Source organism: Rhinolophus ferrumequinum, chromosome 25 (assembly GCF_004115265.2).
Source record: "Rhinolophus ferrumequinum isolate MPI-CBG mRhiFer1 chromosome 25, mRhiFer1_v1.p, whole genome shotgun sequence".
NCBI classification, from domain to species: Eukaryota; Metazoa; Chordata; class Mammalia; order Chiroptera; family Rhinolophidae; genus Rhinolophus; species Rhinolophus ferrumequinum.
In genome coordinates, this window is record NC_046308.1 from 13849623 (window position 1) to 13862541 (window position 12919).

Here is a 12919-nt window from a genome sequence, read left to right on the forward strand (position 1 = left end):
GCTCATCAACAAACATCTGTTAGCGCATCCATCTCCCTTTGTGGCCTCAATTTAGCTAGAAAGGAAACTGAAGCACAGAAAAGCCTGCACAGAAATTGGGAGCAAAGTCAGATTTGAACCCCAAGGTGCCTGGCTCTAGAGCGGACCCCTCTATCCACACCTGCAGTTTCCGTTTCCGCTCCCATTCCTGCATTGGGCCATTCCCGAGGCCCCCCACATGATTTTTGCCCCATGCTTGATTCACAGGGGAGTTTTCTTTTTCATTACTCATTGTTTTAAAGTATAAATCAATTCATATAGCCATAAAAATTAATACAAGGGAAAGAAAATTGCAAAGGGACATTAACAAACATTAGTGGCAAGTGTTAGGGACCCATTAGTAGCAGAGACTGACTTTATGAGAGAGATTTGATGATGGGATGAAAGCTTGCTCATGGCGGGACTTCAGTTGCTGCATCTGTGGAACCTCCAAAGTCTTCTCCCACCCCCCCCAAGGGAATTCACGGCCACAGTGGCAAGCAGTCCATACTTTGGGGAACACCGCACCCCCTCTGCTCCCCTCTAGGGGCACTAGTGTAACTGCTTCATGGGAAAAGGATCTATGTTCAAATAGGTGCTCAGAGGCTGCCTGCTATATCAGCCTTAGAGGGTCACAGTCCTCATTAGCATATTAACGGCTCTGACAAGTCCTGTAGTAAAGAAATATGGTTGACTTTGTTTAACCCAGCATTCCCCACACTTATTTGATTTTTAAAATTCCCTCCAAATCTGCTTTGGTAAATACCCATCTCTGTATAGGCTGCGGCTTCCGACATTTTAAAGAACTTCGGCCCCTTTGAGTTTATTTGACCCCACCCCCCACCCCCGCTCAGCTCCCGGGGGAGCAGGTGAGGAACAGGCTCAGAGAGGAGGGCTTGCGAGAGTCCGGAACTCTGGCTCCCTGCCCAGTGCCCTGTCCTGGGCTCCAGGCTGAGCAGCCTTCATCCTGTCCGTCCGTCCCCCGCAGAGCCGTCCACAGGGAAGACCTGCCTGCCCAAGGCCCTGCTGAACTTGAGCAACGGTCGGAACGACACCATCCCCGTGCTCCTGGACATCGCGGAGCGCACCGGCAACATGCGCGAGTTCATCAACTCGCCCTTCCGGGACATCTACTACCGAGGTGGGGCCCGGCCCAGGCAGGTTGGGAGTGATGTGGAGGGGGCGGGGGCACCACCCTCGTTTGTCGGACCTCCCAGAGCTCTGGTCTGGGCCCCAAGTGCCAACATGTACCTAGAAACCGATTGTTGAATGAATGAAGACACAAATGAAGGAAACAGTAACTACCCCTTCCTTTGCTGATACTCTGCATTTCAAAAGCAAAAGTGCCAAGACGCTGGGATGCACTGAGCCTAGTGATCCGTGAACTTGAAATTCTGGGCCTAAGATGCTGCGGTTCCGGATACACTAAAGCTCTATGATAATGGTTCTGTGAGCCAACAGGGCTAAGAGGCCTAAAGCCCTGTCACGAGTCCCAGCTCCTGGGTCTCTCAATTCTGAGATTCTGTGAATCAGACTGGACCTTTCAGATTCCGGAATATGAGGAAAATCTGAATTTTATATCCAGAGTCCAAAATTCTGTGAGACCATGATGCCATTGTTTCCTCCGGGATTAAAGCCTCTTGTGAGTTTGAAAGGTCCCCACATCTGGGATCCTACAAGTCAGATGGACACAGTTTGAGCCTAAAATTCTGCTTGCAGATCTAGGACTTCCTGCATCAGAGATGCCACATTCGGAAATGATTGTCTGAAGGTCCATTGGTGTCCTTGGGTGGAGCCAACCAAGGCTCTGGCATGCAGCCCCCCTGGCCCTGATTTGCACACTGCACCCCACTCCCTTCAAGCTGGGTCAGGTCTCTGCTCTGCGGGAGCCCCGGGTAACTGTCCTCCCACCCCCTCTCTAGGTCAGACTGCCCTCCACATCGCCATTGAGCGCCGCTGCAAACATTATGTGGAGCTCCTCGTGGCCCAGGGAGCCGACGTCCATGCTCAGGCCCGGGGGCGCTTCTTCCAACCCAAGGACGAGGGAGGTTACTTCTACTTCGGTGAGGAGGCCTGGTGGGGTGGGGGGCGGAGGGGGGTCCATGGTAGTGTCCACGGCCCTGACCCCTCCCCAAATACCTAGGACACAGGCTGTATGTTGGTCTTGGTCATTGAGGTCTTGCCTTTGAGGGGTAGAGCATCACCTCACTTCCCTGAGCCTCAGTTTCCCCATCTGTACAATGGGGATCATGATGCGGTGTCAGGACCCCGCACCTTTTCATGTGCATCCTCGCATGGCCATGCCCCCAAATAGCCACATGTCATCTCCTCAGCATCACCCACAGAAATGTGTAGGCACCGCAGGACACGTTCCTGTCGGCTGTTGGTGCTGCGTCCAGCGTCACGATGTCTGTCCCCCAAGTATCTGCCGGCAGAGCCCCACCCTGGGCACCTTCACTGACCCTCATCCACCCCGGCCCACAGGTGAGCTGCCCCTGTCCCTAGCTGCCTGCACCAACCAGCCCCACATTGTCAACTACCTGACGGAGAACCCCCATAAGAAGGCAGACATGCGGCGGCAGGACTCCCGTGGCAACACGGTGCTGCACGCGCTGGTGGCCATCGCAGACAACACTCGCGAGAATACCAAGTTCGTGACCAAGATGTATGACCTCCTGCTGCTCAAGTGTGCCCGCCTCTTCCCCGACAGCAACCTGGAGGCCGTGCTCAACAACGATGGCCTGTCGCCCCTCATGATGGCTGCCAAGACAGGCAAGATTGGGGTGAGTGCTGGGTCCAAGGGCAAGGCCAGCCCACCCACTCTTGTTCCTCTACACACACACACACACACACACACACACACACACACGAGGGGCTACTGCTGGCATTCATTATTATTAATACTCACAACCAACTCTCATCAGGCCAAACCCAGTGTTTGGCTCCCTGCTATGGCTCCCTATTGTCCAGCTAAGCTACTCAAATTCATCCCAGAGCCTCTGTCATTCCACTCCACTGGATGCTTACAGCCCCACTCCCACCTGCCAGGCCAAGCCACTGATAGAAACCCGAGTCCCAGGGCGCCAGCCCTGCAGTACTCCCCTATACCCTACTGCCAGGGTCCTGGCTTAGCCCCTCACCTGCTGAGTTGCCCCTGCGCCAGTTCCTTCCCCTCTGGGGGTCTCACAGCATGGGACCTAGAGCAGGATTTCTCAATCTCGGCACTACTGACATTTGGGGCTGGAGGGTTCTGGGCTGTGGGGCTTTACTGTGCATCTTAGGATGTTGAGCTGCGTCCCTGGCTTCCACCCGCTCGCTAGATGCCAGTAGTACTCTCCACCACTGTGACAGCCAAAAAATGGCTTCAGACATTGGCAAATGTCCCCCTGTGGGACTCCATCGCCCTGACTGAGAACCAAATCTGACTGCTCTCGAGTCAGGAGCACCTGGGGCTGGGGCCTGGCTCTGCCACTTTTCAGCATGTGACCTCAGGCATCTCACCTTTTCTCTCTGCGCCTCACTTTCCTCATCTGTGAAATGGGCATAATAACGGTGCCCTGTGGTGTAGTGTTGTTCTGACAACTAGATGAAGTAATCCACTTAAAGCTCTTGGTACAGAGCCTGGGATAGGTAATAAGTGCTTGGTAAAAGGTAGGGGTCATTATTAATCTACTTAAAATATGGCAAAAATTGCTACTACATTTGCAATTTATACCAGAGTCTTGGGGTAGTGGGAAAGGCCCAGGTTTAAATTCTGGCTTTGGTCTACTAAACTTTATGGCCTCAGGCAACTCCCACCCCTCTGTTCCTCAGTTTCCCTGTGTGTAAGCCAAAGAGTAGGAGTGGTAGCAGGAAGGACTGGTATGATACGAATAATTATTACTAAAATGAACATACTAACAAGATTGATTAATTGCTGTTTTAAGTACATAAAGAAGATATTCATTACAATTCAGATTTTTAAGGTGGGCCTGGGTTCAGTCTGGCTTCAGCTGACTGCTTTGTGGCCTCAGGGAACACCATTTCTCTGAGCCTCCGTTTGCTCATCTGTAAACCAAGATGGCGAGAGAAAGAATTAAACAAGAGGATGTCAGGGAAGGGCCCGGCACACAGCACATGCTCAGGGCACATGCCCTGCCCTCTATCCTGCTCTCTGGCGAGGCACCATTTGATGGGTTGCACGGGGGCCCCCTGGGGTCAGACCCCTGGGCCCCCTGAGCCTCCCTTTTCCCATGCAGGTCTTTCAGCACATTATCCGACGGGAGGTGACTGATGAGGACACCAGACACCTGTCCCGTAAGTTCAAGGACTGGGCCTACGGGCCGGTGTACTCCTCGCTCTACGACCTCTCCTCGCTGGACACGTGTGGAGAAGAGGCTTCCGTGCTGGAGATACTGGTGTACAACAGCAAGATTGAGGTGGGCACCAGGCCATGGGACAGGGGACAGGGCCCAGGGTAGGAGGGGTGTGACTGAGAGCAGGGAAGGGACCCTGGGGCCAAATGGGGGAGCCCAGCCTCTGTAGCCCAAAGCAGTGGGTTTGTGGGCTGAGTACAAAGAAAAAGTATCAACTAAATGCCCAGAACAACGTCTGACACTGGGGAAAGGGGAAATGAGAGGATTGTAAGGACTGGGCTTTAAGGGCAGGCTGGACTGGGTCGGGATAGTGGCGCTATCATTTCCATGCTGTGTGACTCAGGACAAAAGACCCAACCTCTCTGAGTCCCAGCTTCCTGTTTTGTAACAAGGGGATAAGCATAGTGCATATCCCATTGGAGGACCAAATGAGTTATTTTTAGAACAGCCTGGCACAGAGTAAACATTACATGTCAGCTATTATCATTAGTAGTTGTTATATGAAGTTTTGAAAGCTCTTTTTTTCACTTAGCAGTATTTTGCGAACATCGTTCTGCACCATTAAATATTCTTCTGCAATATCATTGCTGTGTGTAAATGTACCACATTCTAATGAATGAGTCCTCTATTCTTGGCCGTTGGGTTTGTTTCTGCATTTAACTATTAGGAATAATATTGCAACAGCATCTTTGTGGCTACATTGTGGCACAGATCCATGGTTATAAAGAAACAAGTCATTAGAGGGATAGGATGCTGTACAAATGGGGCAGAAAGTACTGGGGCCTGGGTGCAGAAGGTCTCCCTTCCAGCCCCAGCTCTGTCTCCTTTGGACAGATGCTGTCCCTTGCTGGAGCTCACTTCTCTCATCTTTGAAATTAGTGATTGACTTGATTTAGATTGGGGGTGACTGAAAGTGTAACACCTCTGGTTCAAACTCTGATTGATTGGTAGTGTCTGCCTAGGGAACTGTATAGAGAACTATTGTGCAGGCCTCAATTATTGATGTCTGCCCTGGGTTCACAGTTGGAAAAATAAGCCCAGGGATTTATATTTTTGGCAAGTTACATAGGTGATTTTGCTACCAGAAGCTGGTACTATCCACAGATTGGAGCTGGGGACCATGAAAATAGCTTTCCACCTCTGGGTTCCACGGTATGAATCTAGAATAGGCTGGAAAGGTAAGTTGACGCAGAATTGGGCAGAGCCCGAATGCTGAGCCTAGAAATTTGAGGCTGATTCTGAATCCCCATCAAGTCCCCTGTGAATCTTCGAGTGTTGCTGAAGAATGGGTCAGGAGGAGAAAACGCTGTCAGGGCAGAGGGTGTGGGAAGGCATATTAGAGTCAGCCTGTCCATGGGAGGGCGGTCCCTGACCATCCTGCCTCCCACAGAACCGCCATGAGATGCTGGCCGTGGAACCCATCAACGAACTTCTGCGTGACAAATGGCGCAAATTTGGGGCTGTTTCCTTCTACATCAATGTGGTCTCCTATCTGTGTGCTATGGTCATCTTCACCCTTACCGCCTACTACCAGCCGCTGGAGGGCACTGTGAGTGACTGTGAGATGGGCAGGAGCTGGGGTACAGCCGGGTTCCCATGGTTTCCCTGTGGGAGAGATTGGAGAAAGCTCCGGAACAGGACAAAGAGGTGCACCCCCCCAACACCTGGGGGAAGAGAAGGAGGGAGAAGGCTCCCCGGAATCCAGATATTTGGGGCGTTGGGATACAAATGGATCTGGGTCCAGCTGGTGGGGGGCTGGGTGAGAACCTCCATGTCTCCTACCCCCAGCCGCCATACCCTTACCACACCACAGTGGACTACCTGAGGCTGGCTGGAGAGCTCATCACACTCTTCACTGGGGTCCTGTTCTTTTTCACCAATGTGAGTGCTTGGCCCCCAACCCCACCCACCCTGCCCATCCTCTTCCTCCTCTCTATGTCTTTTAGCTCTCCTCTCTCTTCTTTCTTCTCTCCTTTTTCTTTTTATTCCCCCCTTTTTTTCTTCCACCTCATTCTCCAACCCTGTGCTCTCCTTCTCTGTCTTTTTCTCCTTTCCCAATAGAAAAGAGTCCGTCGTCTTTTCTCTGTGCAACTCCCTGCCTCCCTTTCTTCTCTCCCTTGCTCTTTCTCTCCTCTTCTCCCCTCTGCACTTGTGCTGGCTCCACCCTTCTCACATGCCTCCATCCTACCTCCAGATCAAAGACTTGTTCATGAAGAAATGTCCTGGAGTGAATTCACTCTTCATCGATGGCTCCTTCCAGCTACTCTAGTAAGTGGAGGTCCCTGGGCTGGCAGCTTCTGGGTGAGGAAGATGGGGTTGGGCTGGGACATCCTCTAGACTGAAGGGGGCTGCTGACTCTATTAAGAATAAATTCACTGAGCCTGGACAGCTATAGCCCAAAGCCAGGACAAAGCCAATCAATGTCAAGTAATAGAACCTTCTGATTAAAGCAAGATTTTGCTTTCTAGAGAGTGAACCACATATATCATGGATAGAAATAATTTAACCTCTTATGCTGGTGATTGATAGCTAGTGTCTGCCTGGAGTGCCATGTTGAGAAGAATCTTGAGGCTGTGTTTAGTGAGAAAGAGTGCTGTGATTGATTAATGATGTCTGCATAGGGCACAGGATTTGTTACTGCATGTGTGTTACATTTTTTCCCTTTTCCTTAGCGTTAGAGAACAATGAAATTCACTTAACCCAAAATCCCCACTGAATCTTTCTCTAGCAATTCCAGAGGGCATCACTTTGGGCTCTTGCAGGGCCTCAGGACCATTGCACACAAAGCAATTGTCAATTAATTGAGTGTTCTGAATTAACAGAATGCTGGGGAACCCAGCAAATTCACTTTGTTTATCTCCTGGGGCTCTCGAGGGCATCAGGATGTCCTGGTACCCTGGAGGGCTTGGGGCATGTCTCTCCCTTCAGGGACTCATTGTCTCCTCTCCCTTCTGGCCCCTCTCATGGTCTCTGCTGGCTGTAGCTTCATCTACTCCGTGCTGGTGATTGTCTCGGCGGCTCTCTACCTGGCGGGGATTGAGGCCTACCTGGCCGTCATGGTCTTTGCCTTGGTTCTGGGCTGGATGAATGCCCTTTACTTCACCCGTGGGCTGAAGTTGACAGGGACCTATAGCATCATGATCCAGAAGGTATGGAGTGGGGGACCTTCTGGACTGTGTGTCCCTGGGGGGAGCCACACACGCCATGTACACATGTGTGCACCTAGTGCCTGTGGACCTGAGGTTGTGGGGCACTGTGGGGGCAGCAGGCAGGGCCTGGCCATCAGGGAGGGACAAGGGTGGAAATGGAAAGAAGATTTGGGAGGGAGGTACTGGGAAGCGAGAAACCATGTGTCTCATCTTTGCCTCCATTACCCTGGTGGGGCCGGTAGATCCTCTTCAAAGACCTGTTCCGCTTCCTGCTGGTGTACTTGCTCTTCATGATCGGCTATGCTTCAGGTGAGTTCTGGGTGCCCAGGTGGGCCTGGCGGGGGTGGCGCAAGGACTAGAATGGCAACCCTGAAGTGTGGAGGAAAATAGCCAGCATTTGTTGAGTTCTCACCATGTGCCAGGCACTGGGCTTTCCCAGCCCTGCCTCATTTAATCTGCCCAAGAAAGTTGCAAAATGAGTACTTTATGATCCCCTTTTACAGATGAGGAAACTGAGGCTTAGAAAAGTTAAATAACTTGCCCAAGTTCAAAAGCTAGGAAATGGAGTATTTGCTATTATTGCAAAAGAAGCCACCTAAAACTCAGTGACTTAAAACAACCATTTATTATTTATTGCTCACAAGTCTATGAGTCATCCGTCCTGAGCCAAATTTCACTGATCTGGATGGGCTCCTCTGTGTGTGGTCAGGGGGCAGGTTGGCTACCAGCTTACTAGTCTCACTAGGATGGCCTCAGTGGGGATGACTTTGTTCTCTTCTTTATGGTCACTTGTCCTCCGGCTGGCTAGCCTGGGCTTGGTCACATGATGGTCTGAGGGTTCCCAGAAGGTGAGTGGAAGTGTTCAAGGTCACTGCCTGGCACAGCATCACTTCTGCCTTGCTCTATTAGCCAAAGCAAATCTCAAGGCCAGCCTTGGTTCAAAGGGCAGGGAAATAGATTTCACCTGTTGATGGAAGAAGCTTCAAAGCCACACTGAAGGGGTATGGATACAGGGGAGGGTAGATTTTAATAATTAACCTACCAGCCCGGGTCTTTTTTAAAGCTTAATACTGGCTCCTTCCAATATGCTGCCATGGAGACATGATGTCATGATGCCATGAGACCTCAATGTCACAGGCTATAGGGGAAGGACCGAAGATGGGGCAACTGACCATGCCATTGGGCTGGTCCCCAATGGATAGGTGATCTTCCATCCAGCGCCCAGTAGTGGAAAGGGAGTGGCCAACTCAGGCTTCACCAGGCCTCATTCACATCTGAGGAGGTTGGTCTGGGGACCAGCACTGAAGCAGGAGTCTGATGGTGGCGATATTTTAACCCAGATGATTTTGGAGAAGGAGAACTGTAGCCCTCGCTAGGGAGAGAGGGACAGGCCATAGCTGCCCTCTCCCAGGGATAGGACTTGGAAGAACTAGACGTAGTGTCAAGAGTTCCACAATGGTTGCAGTAGGACTCCAGCCCTACTGCAGTCCTAATTATAGAAACTGAGGCAGAAGCTTAGGGGTTAAAGTAGCAACTTAGTGGTCAACTTGGCCCCAGGGCTTCTCCTGCTACAGGACACTAGATCCCTAGTCTGAGATTGACATGACACAAACATGACATGTGCTGCTGTTCTCCACTTTTGGGCCCATGGCAGACATTGCTAATGGATCACAGAACTATTTTTCTGATGAGTCCAGACAAGATCTCAGAATCCTAAACACACATTTCAGCAGCCACTACATGATTGAGTAGCATGAGCATATGAGTTGAAACCTGCATACCATAATCCCAGGCTGAAGGCACTAGGACACACTATGTCCCACTGACTGAAAGGGCTCCAGCTTCCTTATCCTCCCTGCCCTGGATGGTGTAAGGACAGTTATTGCTGCTAAACTGTGTTAAGAAGGACTCTGAAGCTTCATCCAGGCTTAGTGGGAAGGGACGAGCACCAAGATCAAAATTTGAGATGTCTGGAGTGGGTGAGGGCCTTGGTGAGCACAGCTTCTGGGACAGTCAGGACTAGTACCTGGTTTCAAGTTCCACTCTTCCTCTCTGAGCTGGTATGGGCCGAAAAACAGGAACATGAGAGAGTCTTCCCCTTGGAATGCTGGCATTTCAGGCTCCCAGGAACTGGCTAGATGAGGGCTTCTCTAGGAACTGTCGGCTAGATGAGGGCTTCTCAGCCTCAGCACTGTTGCTATTTGGGGCCAGATGATTGTCTGTGGGGGGCTGTCTTATACATGGTGGAATGTTTAGCAGTGTCTTGGGCCTCTCCCCGCTAGGTCTCAGTAGCACTCACCTCCAGTTGTGACAACCAAACATGTCTCCAGTTGTTGCCAGATGTCCCCTGGGGGAACAATCGCCCCAGGTTGAGAGCCGCTGGACTAGATCCTGGGAACCTCTTCCTTGTTAGCAAGAGTTTATGGAAAGAGCAATGGCTTTGGGTTCAGGAGGACCCAGGTGTGGCCCTTGGCTTGGCTTACATGCTGGGTTACCTTGGGCCAGAGCTCTCCCCTCCCCAAGCCTCAGCTTCCCCCTCCATCAAATGGGAATGATTCTCTCCAGCTCTCAGCTTGTGTCTTCACACTCAGCGAATGCCACTGTCACCCCTCCCACAGCCCTGGTGTCCCTCCTGAACCCATGTGCCAACATGAAGGTATGTGACGAGGACCACACCAACTGCACGGTGCCCACGTACCCCTCGTGCCGTGACAGCGAGACCTTCAGCACCTTCCTCCTGGACCTCTTCAAGCTGACCATTGGCATGGGCGACCTGGAGATGCTGAGTAGCACCAAGTACCCCGTGGTCTTCATCATCCTGCTGGTGACCTACATCATCCTCACCTTCGTGCTGCTTCTCAATATGCTCATCGCCCTCATGGGAGAGACGGTGGGCCAGGTCTCCAAGGAGAGCAAGCACATCTGGAAGCTGCAGGTGAGGCCCCAGGACGCCCACCCCACCCTGCCAACTACCCTTGTTCCAAGATGGGGAGACCTGACCCATTGCACCTCCTCTGCCTTCTGCTCCGGGCCAGCTACCTCCTCTTCTGCCTCTACTTCCCTGTCTATAAAATGGGTATCAAAGGCTGTTGCCTACTTCCTAGAGCCGCCTGTTGCATTTGCAGTGGCTTCTTGCCTGACCACCAGCAGTGGTGTCAGATTCACCTTGCCGTCTAGCTCACAGGACACGGTCGGCCTCACCCAGCACCACTGAATGAGCTCTGTGGGCACAGGAAATTCTCAGAGAGTATCGACATTGCAGCAGGGGTCCACGCTGAGCCCAGGGGCAGCATCTAGGCTCCACCGCCCCTGAGGATGCTCCGTCATTGAGGAGTTGAGGAGGAGCCGATGTGGACATGGGCCCCATTGGCACAGGGGAGCTGCTGCTTTGCTTCCCAAAGGTTTCCATGCAATCCTGGAAAGCAGAGGCCCTGGGGGTTACAGCCCGCCTGGGCCACACACAGTTCACGAACCAGAGGTTCATAATAAACAGTGCCATCCGAGGCCCAGGCATGCAGCACCCACATTTACCTTGACTTGGTGCCTTTCAAGGAAATGGCACAGTGAGGAAAAAATTACTCTCCTCCCAGGTCTGGTCTCAGAGAAACATCCGGGCTTGCTCTTAACCTTAACTGGACCACTGACTTCCCAGGTCTTGGTTTCCCCACTAGGTGTAACTCAGAAAGTGTAAACTGGCAGCCTGCCGAGTGCATTTGACCAGCAAAGATTTACTTTTCTTGCACTACCATGTTTTTAAAAAATGTAATGCAAAATTTTTAAGTTAAGGGATTGCATATAAAAATCCGGGTTTCTGGCCTTTCTTGAAAAGTTGGAGGCCTGGCAAGACGGGCTCACATCTCTGCCAGGGAGGGCTTGGGTCAATGTGAGGCAGCTGCCCCCTTTACAGGGGGCTGTGCTCCCTGGTTTGCCCCAGTCCCCACCCCTCCCAATACTAAGTGGCAGCGGCTGTGCGTAAGTCACGTGGCCTGGGATGGGGCTTTCGGGCATCTGATCCTGCTTCACTTATTTGTTCTCCTGCCAGGCCCCTGTGGGTATTTGAGTTTATAACCCTGTTTCCAGGGGCAGACAGAGCCAAAAAGCCTAATTGTCTGCCCACCCCGGCCCGGCCCATCATTTCTGCCATTAGGGCAGTAGGCGCCAGCTGGCAGAGCCTCACCAATGGCCTGCGTGCCCCTCCCTCCCTGCAGTGGGCCACCACCATCCTGGACATCGAGCGCTCTTTCCCCGTGTTCCTGAGGAAGGCCTTCCGCTCTGGTGAGATGGTGACGGTGGGCAAGAGCTCGGATGGCACCCCGGACCGCAGGTGGTGCTTCAGGTGAGGCAGGGTGGGCGGGGTAGAACCATCCCGCAAGATTGGGCCCACATTTTCTACCCATTGCAAGGTCTCGAGCCACGGAGGCCATGATGGTCCTGGCCACAGTGCAGTTCTACCGACTGACCTTGGCCAAGTTGCTTTACTTCTCAGCCTCGGTTTCTTCATCTGTGAAATGGGGACTGTGATAGCACCACCCCCTTAGGCCAGCTGGGCGGGTTAGATGGGTTAGCACATGAGACATGCTGGGCCAGCCCCTGACACACACTGGGATACCCACATAGCAGCTCTGTCCCTTGCAGAGACTTGGAGGCAGTACTCATCTCAGAGCATCACCCTCTATGACGGAACAGTGGGGTGGGCTTTGGAGTTTTGGCTGAAAGGGGGAAGCTGAGGAGTCTGCAGCTTCCAGGACTTGGGATGTTATGCAGATGTACGGGGAATGCCGGCTTCTTAGGGGAACCCCTGGGTCAATCTTATCTCTTAAGGGGAATCATTCTTTGTAAAGGGATTGCCAGCATAGGGTGCAGCGTCATTTTTGGAGTCAGGCAAAGTCAGTTTCTGCATCTGGGAAGTGGGGATGATAAGAGAACCCACCTCATAGGCCAGCCAGTCAATCCTGTTCAATTTGAAACCAAAGTTTAAATCCCGACTCTAATTTATCAGCTTTGTGACTTTGCATGAACAGTTACAAGGCCTCAGTTTCCTCATCTGTAAAATGGGAACAAGGAATGTATCTTCCTCACTGGATCCTGCCATGTAGCAATTGTTCAAGAAATGGAGATTGGATTAAAAATAGCAAAAATGATTTTTAAAAGGAAAAGTTATATTGAGCCAATTTGGGCCCAAGAGGCTGTAATCTGACTATGAGGGTGTCCCAAGAATAAGAGGCGAGAGTATCAAGAGGGAGCTGCCACCCACCTTCAGATGAGTGATTAGCGAAATTTGGTGCATCCATACAATGGAATATTATTCAGCCATAAAAAGGAATGAAGTACTTAGACATACTATAACATGGATGAACCTCTAAAACATGCTAAGTGGAAGGCCGTGTACTGTATGAT

At 51.7% G+C, this 12919-nt stretch overlaps 1 protein-coding gene across 2 annotated transcripts in view; it reads left to right on the top strand.

Annotated features, from left to right (window-relative positions):
* Positions 1 to 12919, top strand: part of TRPV4 (transient receptor potential cation channel subfamily V member 4) — a 33708-nt gene that overhangs the window by 18867 nt on the left and 1922 nt on the right. For both annotated transcript variants that reach the window (XM_033098558.1, XM_033098559.1), the window contains exons 4-14: positions 1007 to 1159; positions 1941 to 2081; positions 2503 to 2801; positions 4257 to 4436; positions 5764 to 5922; positions 6162 to 6254; positions 6568 to 6641; positions 7357 to 7522; positions 7765 to 7831; positions 10141 to 10457; positions 11731 to 11858. In XM_033098558.1, coding sequence (XP_032954449.1) covers positions 1007 to 1159; positions 1941 to 2081; positions 2503 to 2801; positions 4257 to 4436; positions 5764 to 5922; positions 6162 to 6254; positions 6568 to 6641; positions 7357 to 7522; positions 7765 to 7831; positions 10141 to 10457; positions 11731 to 11858 — 1777 coding nt within the window. The remainder of the gene's footprint in view (positions 1 to 1006; positions 1160 to 1940; positions 2082 to 2502; positions 2802 to 4256; positions 4437 to 5763; positions 5923 to 6161; positions 6255 to 6567; positions 6642 to 7356; positions 7523 to 7764; positions 7832 to 10140; positions 10458 to 11730; positions 11859 to 12919) is intronic.